The sequence below is a fragment of the Neurospora hispaniola genome, assembly GCF_033458365.1.
Source record: "Neurospora hispaniola strain FGSC 10403 chromosome Unknown B0T23scaffold_10, whole genome shotgun sequence".
Taxonomy (NCBI): domain Eukaryota; kingdom Fungi; phylum Ascomycota; class Sordariomycetes; order Sordariales; family Sordariaceae; genus Neurospora; species Neurospora hispaniola.
This window is the reverse complement of record NW_026944415.1, coordinates 603,515-618,381: the sequence shown is the minus strand read 5'-3', so window position 1 is coordinate 618,381 and position 14,867 is coordinate 603,515. Positions and strand designations below refer to the sequence as shown.

The window sequence follows — 14,867 nt, the reverse complement described above, 5'->3', positions numbered from 1 at the left end:
CTCTCGGCGGGGTGTCTTGATGGTCTCACCAACACGACGCGGGTGCTGTTACCGTTACCGTCACATCAACGTCCCGTCTCGTTTCTGTTTCCATGTGTCAAACCTCCCCGGTCCATGACAAACTCATGAATGTCGAAATCGCGGCAGGTATGTTGGTTGGGATTAAGTTTATCCCCGGACGATCCTACCTACCGTTGATAGTTTATCGTAGTACCTGCACTAGCCAACAGGCGGCCTCACGCCGGTGAAGAACTCTCGAAGGCAGCTGACCGTCAAGATTGTTCTTTCCACGGGCCTAATGAAATTCGATTCGCAATCTCAATGCATACCCATTTTTAGCAGTGGAGGGGCAGTTAGTTGATTGCTAAGCTGCCTGCGAACGGTGAGATCTCCTTCCCTTTGCGGCATAGCTCGTCACGGATATTATCAGGAGAACAGCAAATCGGGCAACTCGATGCCTTACACTATTGGGTCTGGGGGGTTCATGGTGGCCACCTGGGCAGCGAACGAGGGGACTGGAAGCGGGAACTCGGATGTGCGCGGTAAGAATTTAACCTTACTTTGACAACCTGGCATGGGGCATGGGACGGGATGCCGATCGGCGGCGGCCTTGATGGGTGGGAAGTTCCTTTCCAATTGCATCAGCAGTTCCAATTCTTTTGGCTCACCGGTTGATCTCCCTTTTCTTACGGGGATATTTTCAGGCTTCCGTCATCAGGTACCTCTAGGTATTCTTTTCGTGACTGCTTGAGAGCGTTGCTGATGCTTCTCTCTGCTTACATAGCCCAGAACATCGTCAACCTGAAGAAAGACTCGCTGGAGTCTTCAGCGACACGTATGTAGCGAGTGAGCGAGCGTTGGGACGGGGTTTCGGCGCAGCGTTGGTGATCGTCCCGCCAAGTAAAGCCCAAGAAACGCTAATGTCGTTGGCGTCCGATGATGTTTTGCTTTTTTCATCCTGTCTCATTTCTATTTTGTCACCAAAAATACCTTATTCAGGATCAGCCATCATCAGTAGTGTATTCCCGAAAGAGAGAGGAGAGTGCACGTATCATTTATTACACTAGAAAAGTTCTTTGCAGTATCGTCGGTCATTACACTACATACATACCACAGTAACATAGCGGGAGCTAAAGCTTTCAAGTCAGTGTTCAGTTGCCCGATATGGGGATGATGGACCGCCGACCGACGATGAATTATAGCGGGGTCCTCGATTAGGGATTTTTTTTACACTACTTACATAAAGTTTATACCGCACATCCTTGCTGACTGCACTGCAGTCACAGTTCATCCATCCGGGGTCGGCGAATAACGGAACCCAGGCAGGCCTCTTCCCACGAGAGAGTGAGAATCCAATAAGCCTAAGCTGGCTGTCAAAAAAAAAAAAAAATCAAAAAAAAAAAAAAAAAAAAAGCCGTTTAGTAAGTGGGCGTTTAGTTATCTAGGTTTGAAAGGTTTCGAATCTCCGCTCGGACTCGGGTTTAATCATAACTCGTGGGACTTTGCCTATTGAGGCTCATTCATCGATACTTCTCACGATTAGTTATTAGTTGGTTGGGTGGCTCATGTTCGTTTGTTCGTTGGTTGGAACAGCTATAGTAGACGGTTAGTTGGCTACTGAGTTGGTTGACTGGTTAGTCCATCGTTTCTTGGTTTCAGTTGGAAGCCGCTTGGGACGGACGACCAAAGCCTAATAAGCCTACGCGTAAGCCTGCCTGCACTCACTGTGTATTCTTATTGTGGCAACGAGTCAACAAACGAGCTCTCGAGCTCTGGTATGTATGGCTCGCACAGCCAAGCCACTCAGCAGATAACGACACAATGCATGCAATGATAGTGGTGATGAGCCCAGCCGTTCTTGGCTGATATGGTATGAAGCTACGAACGAGGACGAACGATGATGAATGAGGCTTCGTCATCGGGTGAGTGGCTTCTGCTTGGCTTTCTTGGATGTTTGGAATGGGATGATAAGGCTCGTTACTGTAGTCAGTCTCCGATATCGAAGGGATGGATGAATGGATGGATGGATGGATGGTGTAGGCGTCTGAAGCGAAAATGTCTGGGCATAGGTAGGTCAGATAACCTTTTGCAGCTGATTGGACTAAGGCCCGACTTTAGTCTCCATCGATGCCATACATCTATATACGGGTTTAATTCCTATTTAGATGAACGTTCTCGTCATCTTGTGTAAGGTAGTACGTGACCGTACATCCGATACAGACAGCAGGCATCATTCCTGCTTCAGCGATCCGATTTTTCCGAGTTGTTGTGGATTTTTCTCTTGGAAGTAAAAAAACGTTCATCGTCCACAATCCCGAATCAGAACCGAGAAAAAGGGCTTCGTTCGCAAGGAACACATCTTTTGGGATATGTATACGACATTCCGAGGCGAATAGAAGTAACAGTGGTGGGTGCCCTGCTGTGCCCTGCTTAATGCCGCCTAGAAGACTTGACGACTGCCTGGGCGGGAGGTCGAAATAAGCTCAAGCGTGCAGTGCCGTACTTACAATTCAGGGCGGTTGCGAAAATTACCGGGCTGGTGTATTGACGTATTGGATTGTATTCAGTAATGGATGCCGATCACCCGATCTACCTACCTACCTATTTCAGAGTATGAACGATAGGCTACCTCTAGGCTTCCAGCACCAGACTTGCTACTTTATTGTTTCAAAGAAGTAGATTAGGCGTTGCATCTTTACAGAACTTGCACATTTCGTAAAGGTACACCCAACAAAACACGCTAAGAAGGTGCTTTTTCTTTTTCTTGGTATCGTCAACCGGGCCTTTCTGTCTCCGATTCTGGACGGGCAGGGCGGGAATCAGGGGCGACCCTGCGACTATGTAGGGACCACGGCATGGGGGGATTCGTAACAATGCCGATCCGGCGCCGTCGGTTTTTTTGTTACGTCCCATATCATACTATGCATTTGGAACCTTTTAAACTGTTTGAGCTGCGGACTTCTTAAACAACATAGGCTCAGCTGTTGAATGTGAGGGATGTGAACAAGGGGAACAGATAAGCTTTTGTAATTCTGCATATAGTATCCGAGGCAGAAGTACTGGTGAGTTTGACAGCTCCAGCGATGCAAGAATTAACATAGCAGGCAGGCAGGATTCTACCATGTGCTTAATGTTCCTGAACAGAACGAAGTGTACCTAACATAAATGGCAGCTGCAGTTTGCACTTTGCATTTCGCAGACAGCTTACGTAACAGAAGCAGAACCAGAACCAGGTGTGGAATTGTATTTGGAGCTTTCCACTTTTCTTTCTTCTTTTTTTCCATCAATGCACTTCTTCGCCTTTTTGGAAGCCGAAGTGGGTAGCTTCTTATGGAAGGCGCCATCCTTTTTTTATAGAGTTTTTGTTGCTAGATCGGTGTCGGTAAGTACTGTACATAGGTGCCTGGCTACTTATGAACAAACTAAGTATCAACAACTAACAGAAACCAATCTCAATCTTCGGCTCGTCTAACCACCACCGTAGCTTTATCTCTGGCTCAGCAGCGGACAAGGCACCAATAATAATCCATTGCAACGGTAGGTTGGACAGGTAGGTCCAAAGTTCGACGCTGACTCCCAATTTTCATTTAATTAATCTGTTGAATTTCGGGAATACCGCGGACGAGCAACACCTCGCTACCATAAAACCGTACGGTACTAATATTAGTATGTAATAAGTTAGCCTCATCTCGCTCGCTCGTCTCTCTCCTTCTCGAATGTTTTAGGCATCGGATGATTATTACCGACTTATAGTGTGTATGTAGGTGTTGCACTTTTGATGATCGCTTGCGATGGCAATTTCAACATACCTTAGCTCCCTGAATGTATACAACAGAAGAACTGTAATATACCGCGACGTCTTTTACACTGGACATACCTGCACGTATGATTAACTACCGTACACTATCTTAGTTGAACGTCCTAGGGCGGCGTCGGCGGTCGCGGCGGTATGTAAAGCCACCATACTTATACGGCAGGACGTGTAAATAAGGTTAGGTTGTGTGTTGGCGCGCGTATCGCAATCGTTTCGCCTGCCTGCCTGCCTGCCTGCCTGGCATGCCGCCACCGCGCACGCAGGGCAAGCGAACCGAGGTACAATAACTGGCTATACTGGGATGGAAAACTCCACATTCCATCGTCTGTCCATCCATTATTTTGGGTTCCAGACACCGTGAATAAAGGCCGGGCTATGACCCTTGAATCTTTAGTACACGATGCCGTTACCTCGGCTTATTGTACCGAAAATTAAGACGAGAAAAAGAATAAAAGAAAATTGGAAGCTATTTCCACACCAAAAAGTGGAAACGAACGGACGCGGTAGTCCAACGGCATCCATAGAATGTCTCATCATTTCGGCCTTGATCGTTGGTCGGTGGCTTTATCTCAGCTGATACTATTTCTTTTTTGACATGACATGACAGGACAGGACAGGACAGTCACGTTCCATTTATATAAAGTTACAGTTGTAGCCGTTAAAACGAATTGCCCGCTGCCTGCCTACCTGCCTGCCCATTGTCGCTAGTATCAAGATTGTGCGATGTGCGATGTGGCGGTAACGGCTACTTACTTACTTGCTTTTTCCCAACTTCTGTCAATCTGTGTGCATCTAGTCAGACCGTTCTAGATTGTGATGCGTTCTATTGCCCCCTCCTTACCTCTACTTGTCTACTATGTACGAGGTGCGGTGTCCACAAGGTCGGCATCCGACGGGCTTGTTAGAAAAGTGCTTGTTACATACCTAGACTTGTTCAACGGTCAAGTACAACTGTGGGACAGGAGATGGAGAGAGGTCGGTCCTTCAATGTATCGCAAGCAAGGTGTGATGTTTGCACTCAAGAAAATGGATGGAACGTGTTACGTCCGAAAGGCGACATCCGATGTGTCTGAGAATGGACATGGAAGAATACTACTCTTTGTGTGTTTTGTGCATCGAGGTGGTTATATGTCGGACATTGCAAGTCTTCTTGTTCATGTGTCCCAACTTTCGTTGAAGGAAAAGACGAGAACTTATCAACATCTTTCTGTTCCTCAGATAGTCAGACTTGCTGCTTGTCTGTGGAGATTCAACTGCCCGCGTGTGACCATCCAACAAGTGCCGGGCAATCAAACATTGATATGACGGAATAAGCTCGGCGACTTCGAACAAGGCTGCAAAAACGATTGATGCGGTTGTAGTGTGAAACAGGATAGCCGCCTGATCGCCTATTTCGTACGACACATTGACCCCAACAGAGTGAGATGATGAGATCTGGTCAAAAGGTGTCCATTATTGGGGGGGGGAAGGGAAGACCATTCATCAACCATGCCGTATGACATGGGACGCCACCGACCCAACCACGGAGCGTGAAGCGTGAAGTGATGTTCTGGCTGAAAGTGTCATGTTTGAATGAGCGACGCCACGGCTCGCTTTCGATTGGTCATTCTCAAAGTCAGAGTCCGAGCCTGCAAGTCAGAGGGAACAGAAGGGGGCATGAACCGGGTGGTGCGCCGCATTATCGCGTCTTTGTTAACCTTATTCAGACGACTGTGACCGGGCCTTGTCTGGTCTCATGTCTGAGCCGCTTTTGTGTGGCAAGTCTGCACGAGGTGAGAAAACTGCTTGCACTTTGCACTTGTGCATATCGTTGCGAGTGCTGTAGGTGACCCTTTCTGGAATAGCTGACCTAACCACTAAACCCCAAGTGATGGGAGGTGTACAGACACAGGGCAGGCAGCACAGATGCCAGTGTGCTCCGTGACAGGTAGCGAGGTGATCATGTCGGTATTGTAGCATATAGTCAGCGCCACGCATGGGCTTCACCCTCCCACATGGGCAACGAAATGAAGCCATTGGGTTCCAGTGTGACGGATAGCTCCAATCACTGAAGCTGAGGTCATCACTCAACTCGTTGAAAAAACCATGCAGACTCATCTCGACAGGTTCAAAAGTGCAAGTGCTGTGCCGAGTCAGCCGTGGTGGCCATCGACTGCTCTGGATATCAATTTCTTCAAAGGTTTGGTCTTGATGTCGTAGGAAATTGGAAAAATTCCGTGTGACCGGTATGACCTCGGCAGACTGCTGTCATGTCAGAGCATGATGCGGTGCGATGATGGCCGATGTTTGCTGTGAGATTAGTGTGTGGAACAAATGGGCGCGATGCTGCGTCTTGGTGTTGCCGCCGTCAGATGGCTGATTCGGCGCTGTCCTGGAGCTATGAAGTGAAAGCCCCGAACTCGCCGTCTGTCTTTCTAATGAGCGACAGAAATGCCGTCATGCCGTCACAATTAGTGTAGAGGCCGCTATCGGGACAATCGGACGCTCGGATCCGTGGGTACCTGACTTGCTAGTACGGGCAGGATGGCCAATGAAGATGGTGACATTGACGCTTAAAATCATGCTTAACCAGACTCCTCTTCTTGGCCGATTCTTGGTAAGGTCTGTGGTGTAGGTATGTATCGTATGTATGGTACGGTAACGGGTAGCAGAATTACATGTACTAAACTTGGTACCTCCGAGTCGGTCGTCGTCGTCGTCGTCACCTTCCAGTTGTGTGTACACGTACCTGATTGACACGGAATAGTGGATACCTCTCTGTTTCTCGGCCTTGCGGCTCGGGCTATCGCAAAACAACACGTTGAATGTTTCGCGTTGTTCAAGGGCTGAATCGGCCGAGCTGGAGGCACAGAGTGGGCATTCTTGGGGAAGCGGAGCAAAATCTGTTTTTTTTTTCTGTTGCTCTCATGACAGCCTTGAGCCCTGGACCGAGTCCCACCTTCCCCTTCCAACTGCCGCCAAGTTCCGTTCAGGACCGCCAAGCTTTTTTACATGCAGTCTGTGGATGCGCCAAGAAATGGAGTCCACTCTTTGCAACTGACACAATGGGAAGTGCGACTCCACAAAGTTAACGTTTAATTCAGCATTTTGTGATTTCCACTCAAGGAAGGGACCTTTTTTACATACCGACAGGTACTCCCACAAGTACACCCATCATCAATGACAACGACAACACAAGACCAGGGCACGCGGATCAACAGACGACTTATAAAACAAAGTTGTGCGAAACACAAAATGAGAAATTCACCGATAATTTCTCCCGAAAAGTTAATACTGACCGACAAGACATTTTCAGTGGAGACCACGCCGGTCGTGACGGTGTAGCAGTAGTGTACAGTACCTACGAGGAAGAGTACGTACCCGACAAAGCTGAAGTACAGTATTTCAACTGAAGCACGGACGTTCAACATGGTCCTGCCCTGGGGCCGCCGTGTAGAGAATTGCTTCAAAATCTTCTCTTTTCCATATTGTGGATTAATCAATCCCCGAACATTCCGCACGTATTCCACGGGTACGTAGTATTCCACGGGTACCTCGATGGTCTTGTAGTCGTATCACTCTCGCTTCTTCGGCTCCCGACATTCCACTTGCCGTCACCGTCTCCAACTTCCAAACACACGGCCGAAGGAAAAGGAAAGGGTTAGTTCCCAGGAGATTGTGGCCGGGAATCTGCATTGCTCGCTACACCACAGCAAAGTGGCAGATTACGCCATGACAAGAAAATAAGGGGGAGGGGCACCACCACAGTCACAGTCATCAAAAAAGCAGCAAATGGCGAAACAAGTCACGAGTCGTCCGTCCCACCGAGCTTATTCCGGAGCAGCGCCAAGCCCGTCTCGACTCCTCCCTGGACCCCCGGATATTATCAGAGCACACCTTTGCGTGGTTGGCGAAGCGGGTTCGACGGGATGGACACCAGATGGGGCACTCCAAACAACCACCAAGAAATGCCCAGTCCGACCCATCCCAGGCCTTGTCAGCGTTACGTACAAGCGTTGCAAGCGTCGCAGAAAAATAAGCTTGATTTTCCGATGATATTCCCATGTCAATTCCGCCGGTGCAGGGGTCCCACTTGGTTGCACTGAAGGACGCCACTTTTTTTCTTCTGCTGCTGCTCTCTGCTGCTCGAAAAAGGCCCCTTCTCCCAACTGCTTTTGTTCCCTTTGTTTTGATGTTCCCTCCCCTTGCGTCCCGTCTTGTTCAGCCGAACATCCCCCCTCCCCAAAGCCAAGGCTATAAGCTCCGGCCAAGCAGACCAAGCATTAGCTGGGGTCCTTGGCCTCGAATTTGGCTTTGGAAAAAGCGAGATGGATGGATTGTTCGTCAACAACAAGAGCCAACAGGAACGAACGAAGGGACGGACAAACTGACTGCCCGTCCGTGTGACACCCACTTTCTCTTGTCTCTTGTAGGCTCGTTGGGAGAGAATCAAATATTGCTGCGGCCAAGCCGACACGGTTCGCGTTGGTTATCTCTATTGCCGATTGCGTGACTGCTGACCAGTGTTGTCGTCCTTTGACACGGGGCTCGTTGGGCAATGTACATACCATACACACTGCACGGCATACCTGCTACGAAGCGGTAGCACAACATCAAGGGAACAAGCATACCGACATGGTTGAGGGTGACAGCTGTGCGATGCAAGTCAAAGAAAAGGGTGGTTGCTTGCCTGGATGACTTTGACTTGACTGACTGATGTCCGGCCCAAGCAAAAAAAGATCGATTACCTCTTTGACTAGGTAGGTTAAACCAACCAACAACCTAACGACCAACTTACCCTACCAACAAACTCTCCGGTTATTCGCCTGTTGCACTTTGTGTGCCATCATCATGTGTCTATCCATCTGGCCATCGATCCCGTCCATACACCAGGATACTTGTACAGCATACGGCATGTAAAGTGAAAGCCTGCTGCGAGGCGCTGACTGACGGGAGATCACCACCAACCGCTGCCACCACAGGGCAGGGCACAGGGAGCGCGGGCAACAAGCGTCTACCATATAGTATGTAAGCGGGCTGCAGAGCGGATGTAATGTTGCCCCAACGTACAGACAAATGTGGTGTAGCTTGCAGCGAGTTCAAGTACCGACCCCTGATTTTGATTATATTTTGAAGGTGACTGGGGGGCGATGTCGTTGGTACTAATCAACTAACGATACATAGCTCATTCAGTTGGGGAGATAGGCTTGTTGGCTAATGGCTCGGAAATAAACTACACGTTACCAACTGCCCGATTCTGGATAGCGCTGGTTTTGTTTCGTTGAGGCTGTGATGGTGCTAACGCGGAGGTTTAGCTGGGGATGTTACTACAGTACTATCTATCGTAAGCCCAGTATAGATGGTGGCTGCCTGCGTTCAGTGATAGTATGCTGCAGTGTACCTAAGTTCGTCAGCAGGCAATATCAATGTCAGGCTCCAGGGCTTCGCGTCAGTGAATTGCAGGCGCTGATGAACAACGGATGGAAAGCCGGCAGCTACATGGGCCCACTTTCAGCCGCCACCCCCATCCATCCATCCCATCATCATCTCCAACCGCAACTCAATCGTCACCTTAAAAAAAACCTTGAGCTTGCGTCAACCTCAACGCACAAACGCAAGCGAACGGGCACCCAACCCGGCGGGGTATTGGGATAGCAGAACATCTCAGGTCGCTATCTTGAGAATTGCGCCTTTAAGACTTTGAGTTTATCGAGGCCGCAGACCAGTAGCTGAGTAGCTTTGAGGAATTACAGCAGTTACAGCCTTTCGTTCATCCCATGTATCAAAAATACCAAAGATACACACGTACATTCACCACGCCGCCTTGCATCGTCCAACAAACAGAAACAGAACCAGAACCTTGAAGAAAGCTTGACTTTTGACTTTTGGTCACCCCGGAAGACACGATGAAGGGAGAAAATAATAAAAGTCAAATAAATAAATAAAAATTGGAAAAAAAAAAGGGTACCTTCAGGGTACCTTGCTCTTCCATGAAGCCTCCCTCCCTCCGTCTCCCACATTCCGAGACATGCGCCATTGGCTGGCGTCGTCATCGACCTGCAGCCGATCCCCCAACCAGTCCGCCAAGCGGCTCGACAAGTCGCAAGCTAAAATGTTTTATTTCCACTTTCTCTGAAAGACTGGGGACCTGGCCCCAACTGAGAAGAGCCAACGCAACCAACAAAGTGTCCGAACCTCTCCGTCTGAACCGAGCGTCACAGGTTGAACCCAGTTCGTTGGTTGCTGCGACCGGCGGGAACGAGTCAATGAAAGTGACAGACAGTCTGCAATCTGGAACCTTCGTTTTCCACAACATTCACTGCCTGAACTGAAAGACGAGCAGCAGCCAACTCTAAATCTCCCGAGACCAACCAGCGACTAGAACTAGGTAGCCGCCGCTTTCGCCTCCCTTCAACAATCTGACAATCCTCTCTTTTCACTATTCCTGGGAATCTCACGTCGCCAATCTCGAGTCGCTTCTATAGACCACGTTTATTTGAAATCAACATTGTCTCGGCGCAAAACAGCAACAGCACTAACCACCGTTGACTACGACGACCCGTTTGGAAAGTTTCCGAGGGTTCAAGATACTTGTGAGTTTTTCCATGACTCGCCAGCCACAGGCAGCAGTCGGGAAAAGGGAACATCAAGTGGAGGTCACTCAAAAACCTCGGACACCGTAACCTCGATCTCTTCGCAACAATCTACGATCGAGAAAATCTGCAGGTACCTGAGCTCTTCCTTATTGTTTCCACCTCGATCCTGCCCCATCACACCCCTTCTTCACCGTAATTCCGAATCTTAGCCGAGGGGCTATTCCCGTCAAATCCGCCCGGCATTGCTACACTATTGTAGAGCAGTATGACGGATGACAGGACACCTCTACAATGGGCAGTAGACGACCTTACACATCACAGCCACAAACAACATGGTATGGCAGGACAGGCACCTGTAAAAATCCAAACAGAGTTGCCTTTACTTGAACACATGTTACTCGCAAGCTCACTACCCATTCGAGATGACTTGCCGGTGGTCGGTGTCATATGGTGCTACGGAGTACCTCACATGGGTGGTCCACAATCCCTTCAAGGATGGCCATCTGAGCTTGTCATGCGGAACCCCGTGAAGGTGGTAATGCCTTACGCCGCCTCGACGGTCGAAACGCTCAAGCCCACACGCACGCACACCACTGCACTAGATTTAAGCTTCTTTTCACTTGCAACGTAAAATTCACAATCGATTTAAAAAGAAAAAAGAAAAAAAGAAACACTAACCTTGACGATTTGCCAAGAACAGGTATCCTGTCCCCCACCCCCGAGGGTGTCGAATCGTCTCAGATTACACCAATAGTCAAGTTTACTACTTTACAAAACAATACACGCTCAAAACAGAACTCGCCAAACAGCCGCCTCGACTCCCGAGATATCACGACTGGGATCGATCCCCACAGCCAAGATTTCCGGTGGACCTTTTTGGGTTGCCGCCCAAGTCAAGACCATCCATCATCTTTTGGTATTCGACGCTGGGGCCTTAAATCCGGATCCTGGCTGGACGAAACTTAATCTGTCCGAGATCCGTTTGTTGCCGCGGTGGAGCTTTATCGTATTAGCTCATTCAACCTTGGGCTTGCTCGCTTTAAATATCGACAGGCTCCCACCGCTATCCACCCTGACAAACATATTTTCTAGACTTAGGCTGATCACATAACCGCCGCGTCGCCCAAAAATGTCGCGCCATCATCCGAATATGTCCATGGAAACCTATTACGGGAGCGTCCGTACAACCGCCGACGCCATCAAGCTGTTCGAGGCCTGCCGAGTAGGCACCCTGCCCCGAGTACAACGCCGGTTATCCGAGAAAGAGCGTCAGGCCATTCGACCGGGCTCGGTCTTTGTCTGGGATGAGAGGGAAGCCGGCATGCGGAGATGGACCGATGGAAAGTCATGGAGCGCCAGCCGTGTATCCGGGAGTTTCCTTACCTACCGGGAGATGGAGGGAAAGAGGGCAGGATTCGGTGGCAGGAGGAACGCAGGGAGGACTCCAGACTCGGCCCGCGCTAGTGACGAGGACCGGGGCTCGGACGATCACCACGAAGGCTACAGGTACAAGGCGGACGGGCTCATGAAGCAGTCATTCAGCATCACCACCTCTCACGGCCAACACCTCCACCTCATCTCCTACTATGCCCGGGACGGCCGGGGTCCAGCCAACCTGCCCGATCCTTCGAGTGATCCAGCCCTCAGGCACGTTACCATTCCCAAAGGCATCTACCCCGAGTCCAGTGTTAGCGAATCCTCGGTGCCGGTGACGACGAGAGGTCCCATGCAGCGACACTCGCCATATTCGCATCCAAGGAACCCTCCGCCCCCGTATCATCAGCCCTACGACCCCAATGTTCATGCCCCTCCGCCCGGCCCTGGCTATTGGGGGCCCATCTCTCCGGTCGCGACACCTCCTTACAACGGCCATCCCGCCCCATACCCCCCAGGACCGCCATATCATCCCGACGGTCTTCCTCCGCACGCGCCACCGCATTATGCTCACCACCCCCAAAACTTCTCTCCTCCTCAACACCACATGGCCGCCCTGCCTCCTCCGCCAGCCGGTAAGCCCGGCATCCAGCTCCCGCAACCGCAGCCATATCCGCATCAGCATGCCGTTCAAGCCCCTTATCCGCCGCCGCTATCTCAGCCCCCGCCACCGGCTTACCACTATCTCCATCAACGACAACAACAGCCGCCGCCACCCCCTCAGCAGCATCAACAACCACCTTACCACCACCAAGGCCCACCCCATCCGAGTCAACAACAACCCATGCACCATCATCATCAAGGACCGCCACCTCCTCACCACCACTTCCCCTCCCCTCAACTACCATCCGACGCTCAACACCCCGAGCATCAGCCGCAGCAACACCAACACCAACAACCACAACAACAACACCCGAGAATCGCACCCATCGACTCCCCAAAGTCTCAACAACTAATGGCCGCCGCCCGCGAGACACTCAACCTCGATTTCCGTCTAGCCCACAGCGCAGGCGGTACTATCCTCCCCCCTCCGCAACAGCAGCAGCAGCAGCAGAACGCAACCAGCAACGGTACACCCTTTTCCGGACCAGGATCTGTCCCCACCCCTCCTCTGCCACCAACTACTTCCAACGGCATGTCATCCCCTCGTCGTCATCATCATCATCATCAGGAGGGAGGAGCGCCGAGTCTGAAGCCTGTATTGTCGCCGTTGACTTTACACCCTCCGTTGGCTGCACCATCACCACAGAAACAACAACAGCAGCAACAAAACGGACACACCACCACCAGCCCCATCGTTTCTGCTAGTACTAGACCTAGTCTAAGCGCTATTTTGCTTCCGCCGCCGAACACGAACCCGAATCCGAATGGCGTTGGTGTTGGTGTCAAGACGGAATCATCATCATTGTCGAATGGGGGGGCTACGCCTGCTGGAGCGAGTAATGGTGCAAGGAGTCCACTGGGGAGTCCTCGTGGGTTGGGTGTTCCGCCGCCGCCGCCGCCGCATGGGCTTGGGCTTGGGCACGGTGGATTGGCTGCGGCGCCGGATGATAAGGCTTATGAAGCTTTGAAGGCGCTGAATAGGAATTTGTGCACTTAGGCGCCACTTTCAAAGAGGGATGTGCACACGCAAGGCAAGGTCTGATCTTGTGGGGGGGTTGTGCTAGGGTATGCATGCATCCGGCACGTTCCGTTCGATTTTGATTCTGCGTTTTTTACCAATGGTACAAATAGCAACAACATGGGAAGTGGTCTGGATCTGGAGTAACGGTGTTTATTTCTTTTCTTGGTTTGCTTTCCTATTAGGATCCATTCATCATATTTCAGGATCCGGTGGTTCTGTCATCATGGGTTTCTTTTTGCGGTTTTTTTTTTTTTTTTTTTTCAAGATCAAAAGGTTCCATGGTCAAGGTCATTCGGCAAACAAAGCAAAGGGGAAAGGCGTTACTAGGGCAAATCATAGCATTTATCGATCCGACGCTTTGCACAATCATGGGAGTTTACGGTCATTGTTTGTTTGTTTGTTTGTTTGTTTGTTTGTCTTCTCTTTGGTTCTCTTTTTTTTTTTTTTTTGGTTTCGTTCGGTTTTGTCTGGTCTGGTCTGGTTTATCGTGGAAAGGACACTGGATTTATTTTACAACAAACGTTCAAGAAGGGAAGGAAGCTTCATTGGAGAGAAAGAGAGGGAGAGCGCTCTGCTGCTGAAGTCGATCGAAGCGACAGGAAACTTTGGTGAGACCTGAGACCGAGAGACGGACGGACTCCCCGTTTCAATGCATAACTGAACCTAGGAGCTAGGAGCGTGGAAGTCGATGGCATCGATCGGGAGTTGAGAAGAATCTCAAAAGAGCAAGAGAGCTAGAATAGTACCCGCTAGTCCGTCATCAATCAATCAGTCAATAGTATCTATCAGCCTCCGTCTCAGACATCAGTGCCAATTTCGGTAATAGTGATTAATGTCGGTGGACATCATGTTTGCATCTTCCGGCTATTTGACATTTTGTTTTGAGTAATTTCATGCTATCCAGTGCACGCCTCCGGACCATATTTCCAAGCTCTCACTAATTCTCGCTGTCTTCGCACATCAGTCGGCAGTAACATACATATCAGCCTGGCACTAGGTAGCTACCTAGGTAGGTTTGCTGCTCGTTCTCCCGAGACAACAGTAAGGAGTGAAGACAGGGAAGAAGAGGTTCTCGCCAGTGAATTTCCCATCACTTAGTGAGTAGACACGTATTATTAGGTATGATTGGAATTGGAATCGCCCCAGTCGACTGACTTGACGAATACCTACCCTAGCCGGTCAACTCAGTTCGCGGTGGTACAAAGGGAGATCGTGACCCCCGCCATTCAGGGGCGATCATATCAAGTCATGTCATGTCATATCATATCATGCGATTTCAAGGAACAGCTACCCTAGGTACAACTGATCTCCGCTACTCACTTTGACACCGAGCTTCCAATTCTGGTCTCTCTTCTCTGCGCCAGTCCCATTGATGGCAACCCGACACGTACTTACCAAAAGATATCTTCCTTCCCGCCAA

General features: G+C 50.1%; 4 protein-coding genes across 4 annotated transcripts; 3 read left to right on the top strand and 1 right to left on the bottom strand.

Moving 5' to 3' along the window:
- Positions 1 to 1,418: 1,418 nt before the first annotated feature.
- Positions 1,419 to 1,974, bottom strand: B0T23DRAFT_390060 (uncharacterized protein). Its single transcript, XM_062837858.1, has 2 exons — positions 1,726 to 1,974; positions 1,419 to 1,617 (listed from the first exon to the last, which is right to left on the bottom strand). The coding sequence occupies exons 1-2, from the start codon at positions 1,917 to 1,919 to the stop codon at positions 1,521 to 1,523; spliced, it is 291 nt and encodes a 96-aa protein (XP_062688192.1). The 5' UTR covers positions 1,920 to 1,974; the 3' UTR covers positions 1,419 to 1,520.
- A 2,547-nt stretch (positions 1,975 to 4,521) lies between these two features.
- On the top strand, positions 4,522 to 5,225 carry B0T23DRAFT_390058 (uncharacterized protein; the record flags this gene model as incomplete). Its single annotated transcript, XM_062837857.1, has 1 exon — positions 4,522 to 5,225. A coding segment is annotated over exon 1 (484 nt), but the record flags the coding sequence as incomplete, so codon positions are not given.
- Positions 5,226 to 7,800: 2,575 nt separating this feature from the next.
- B0T23DRAFT_390057 (uncharacterized protein) lies at positions 7,801 to 8,974 on the top strand. Its single transcript, XM_062837856.1, has 2 exons — positions 7,801 to 8,807; positions 8,864 to 8,974. Exon 1 carries the CDS (start codon positions 7,857 to 7,859, stop codon positions 8,304 to 8,306), a length of 450 nt encoding a protein of 149 aa, XP_062688190.1. The 5' UTR covers positions 7,801 to 7,856; the 3' UTR covers positions 8,307 to 8,807; positions 8,864 to 8,974.
- A 2,290-nt stretch (positions 8,975 to 11,264) lies between these two features.
- Positions 11,265 to 13,703, top strand: B0T23DRAFT_44823 (Gti1/Pac2 family-domain-containing protein). The gene has a single exon (XM_062841036.1). The coding sequence runs from the start codon at positions 11,519 to 11,521 to the stop codon at positions 13,421 to 13,423; it is 1,905 nt and encodes a 634-aa protein (XP_062688189.1). The 5' UTR covers positions 11,265 to 11,518; the 3' UTR covers positions 13,424 to 13,703.
- Positions 13,704 to 14,867: the final 1,164 nt, after the last annotated feature.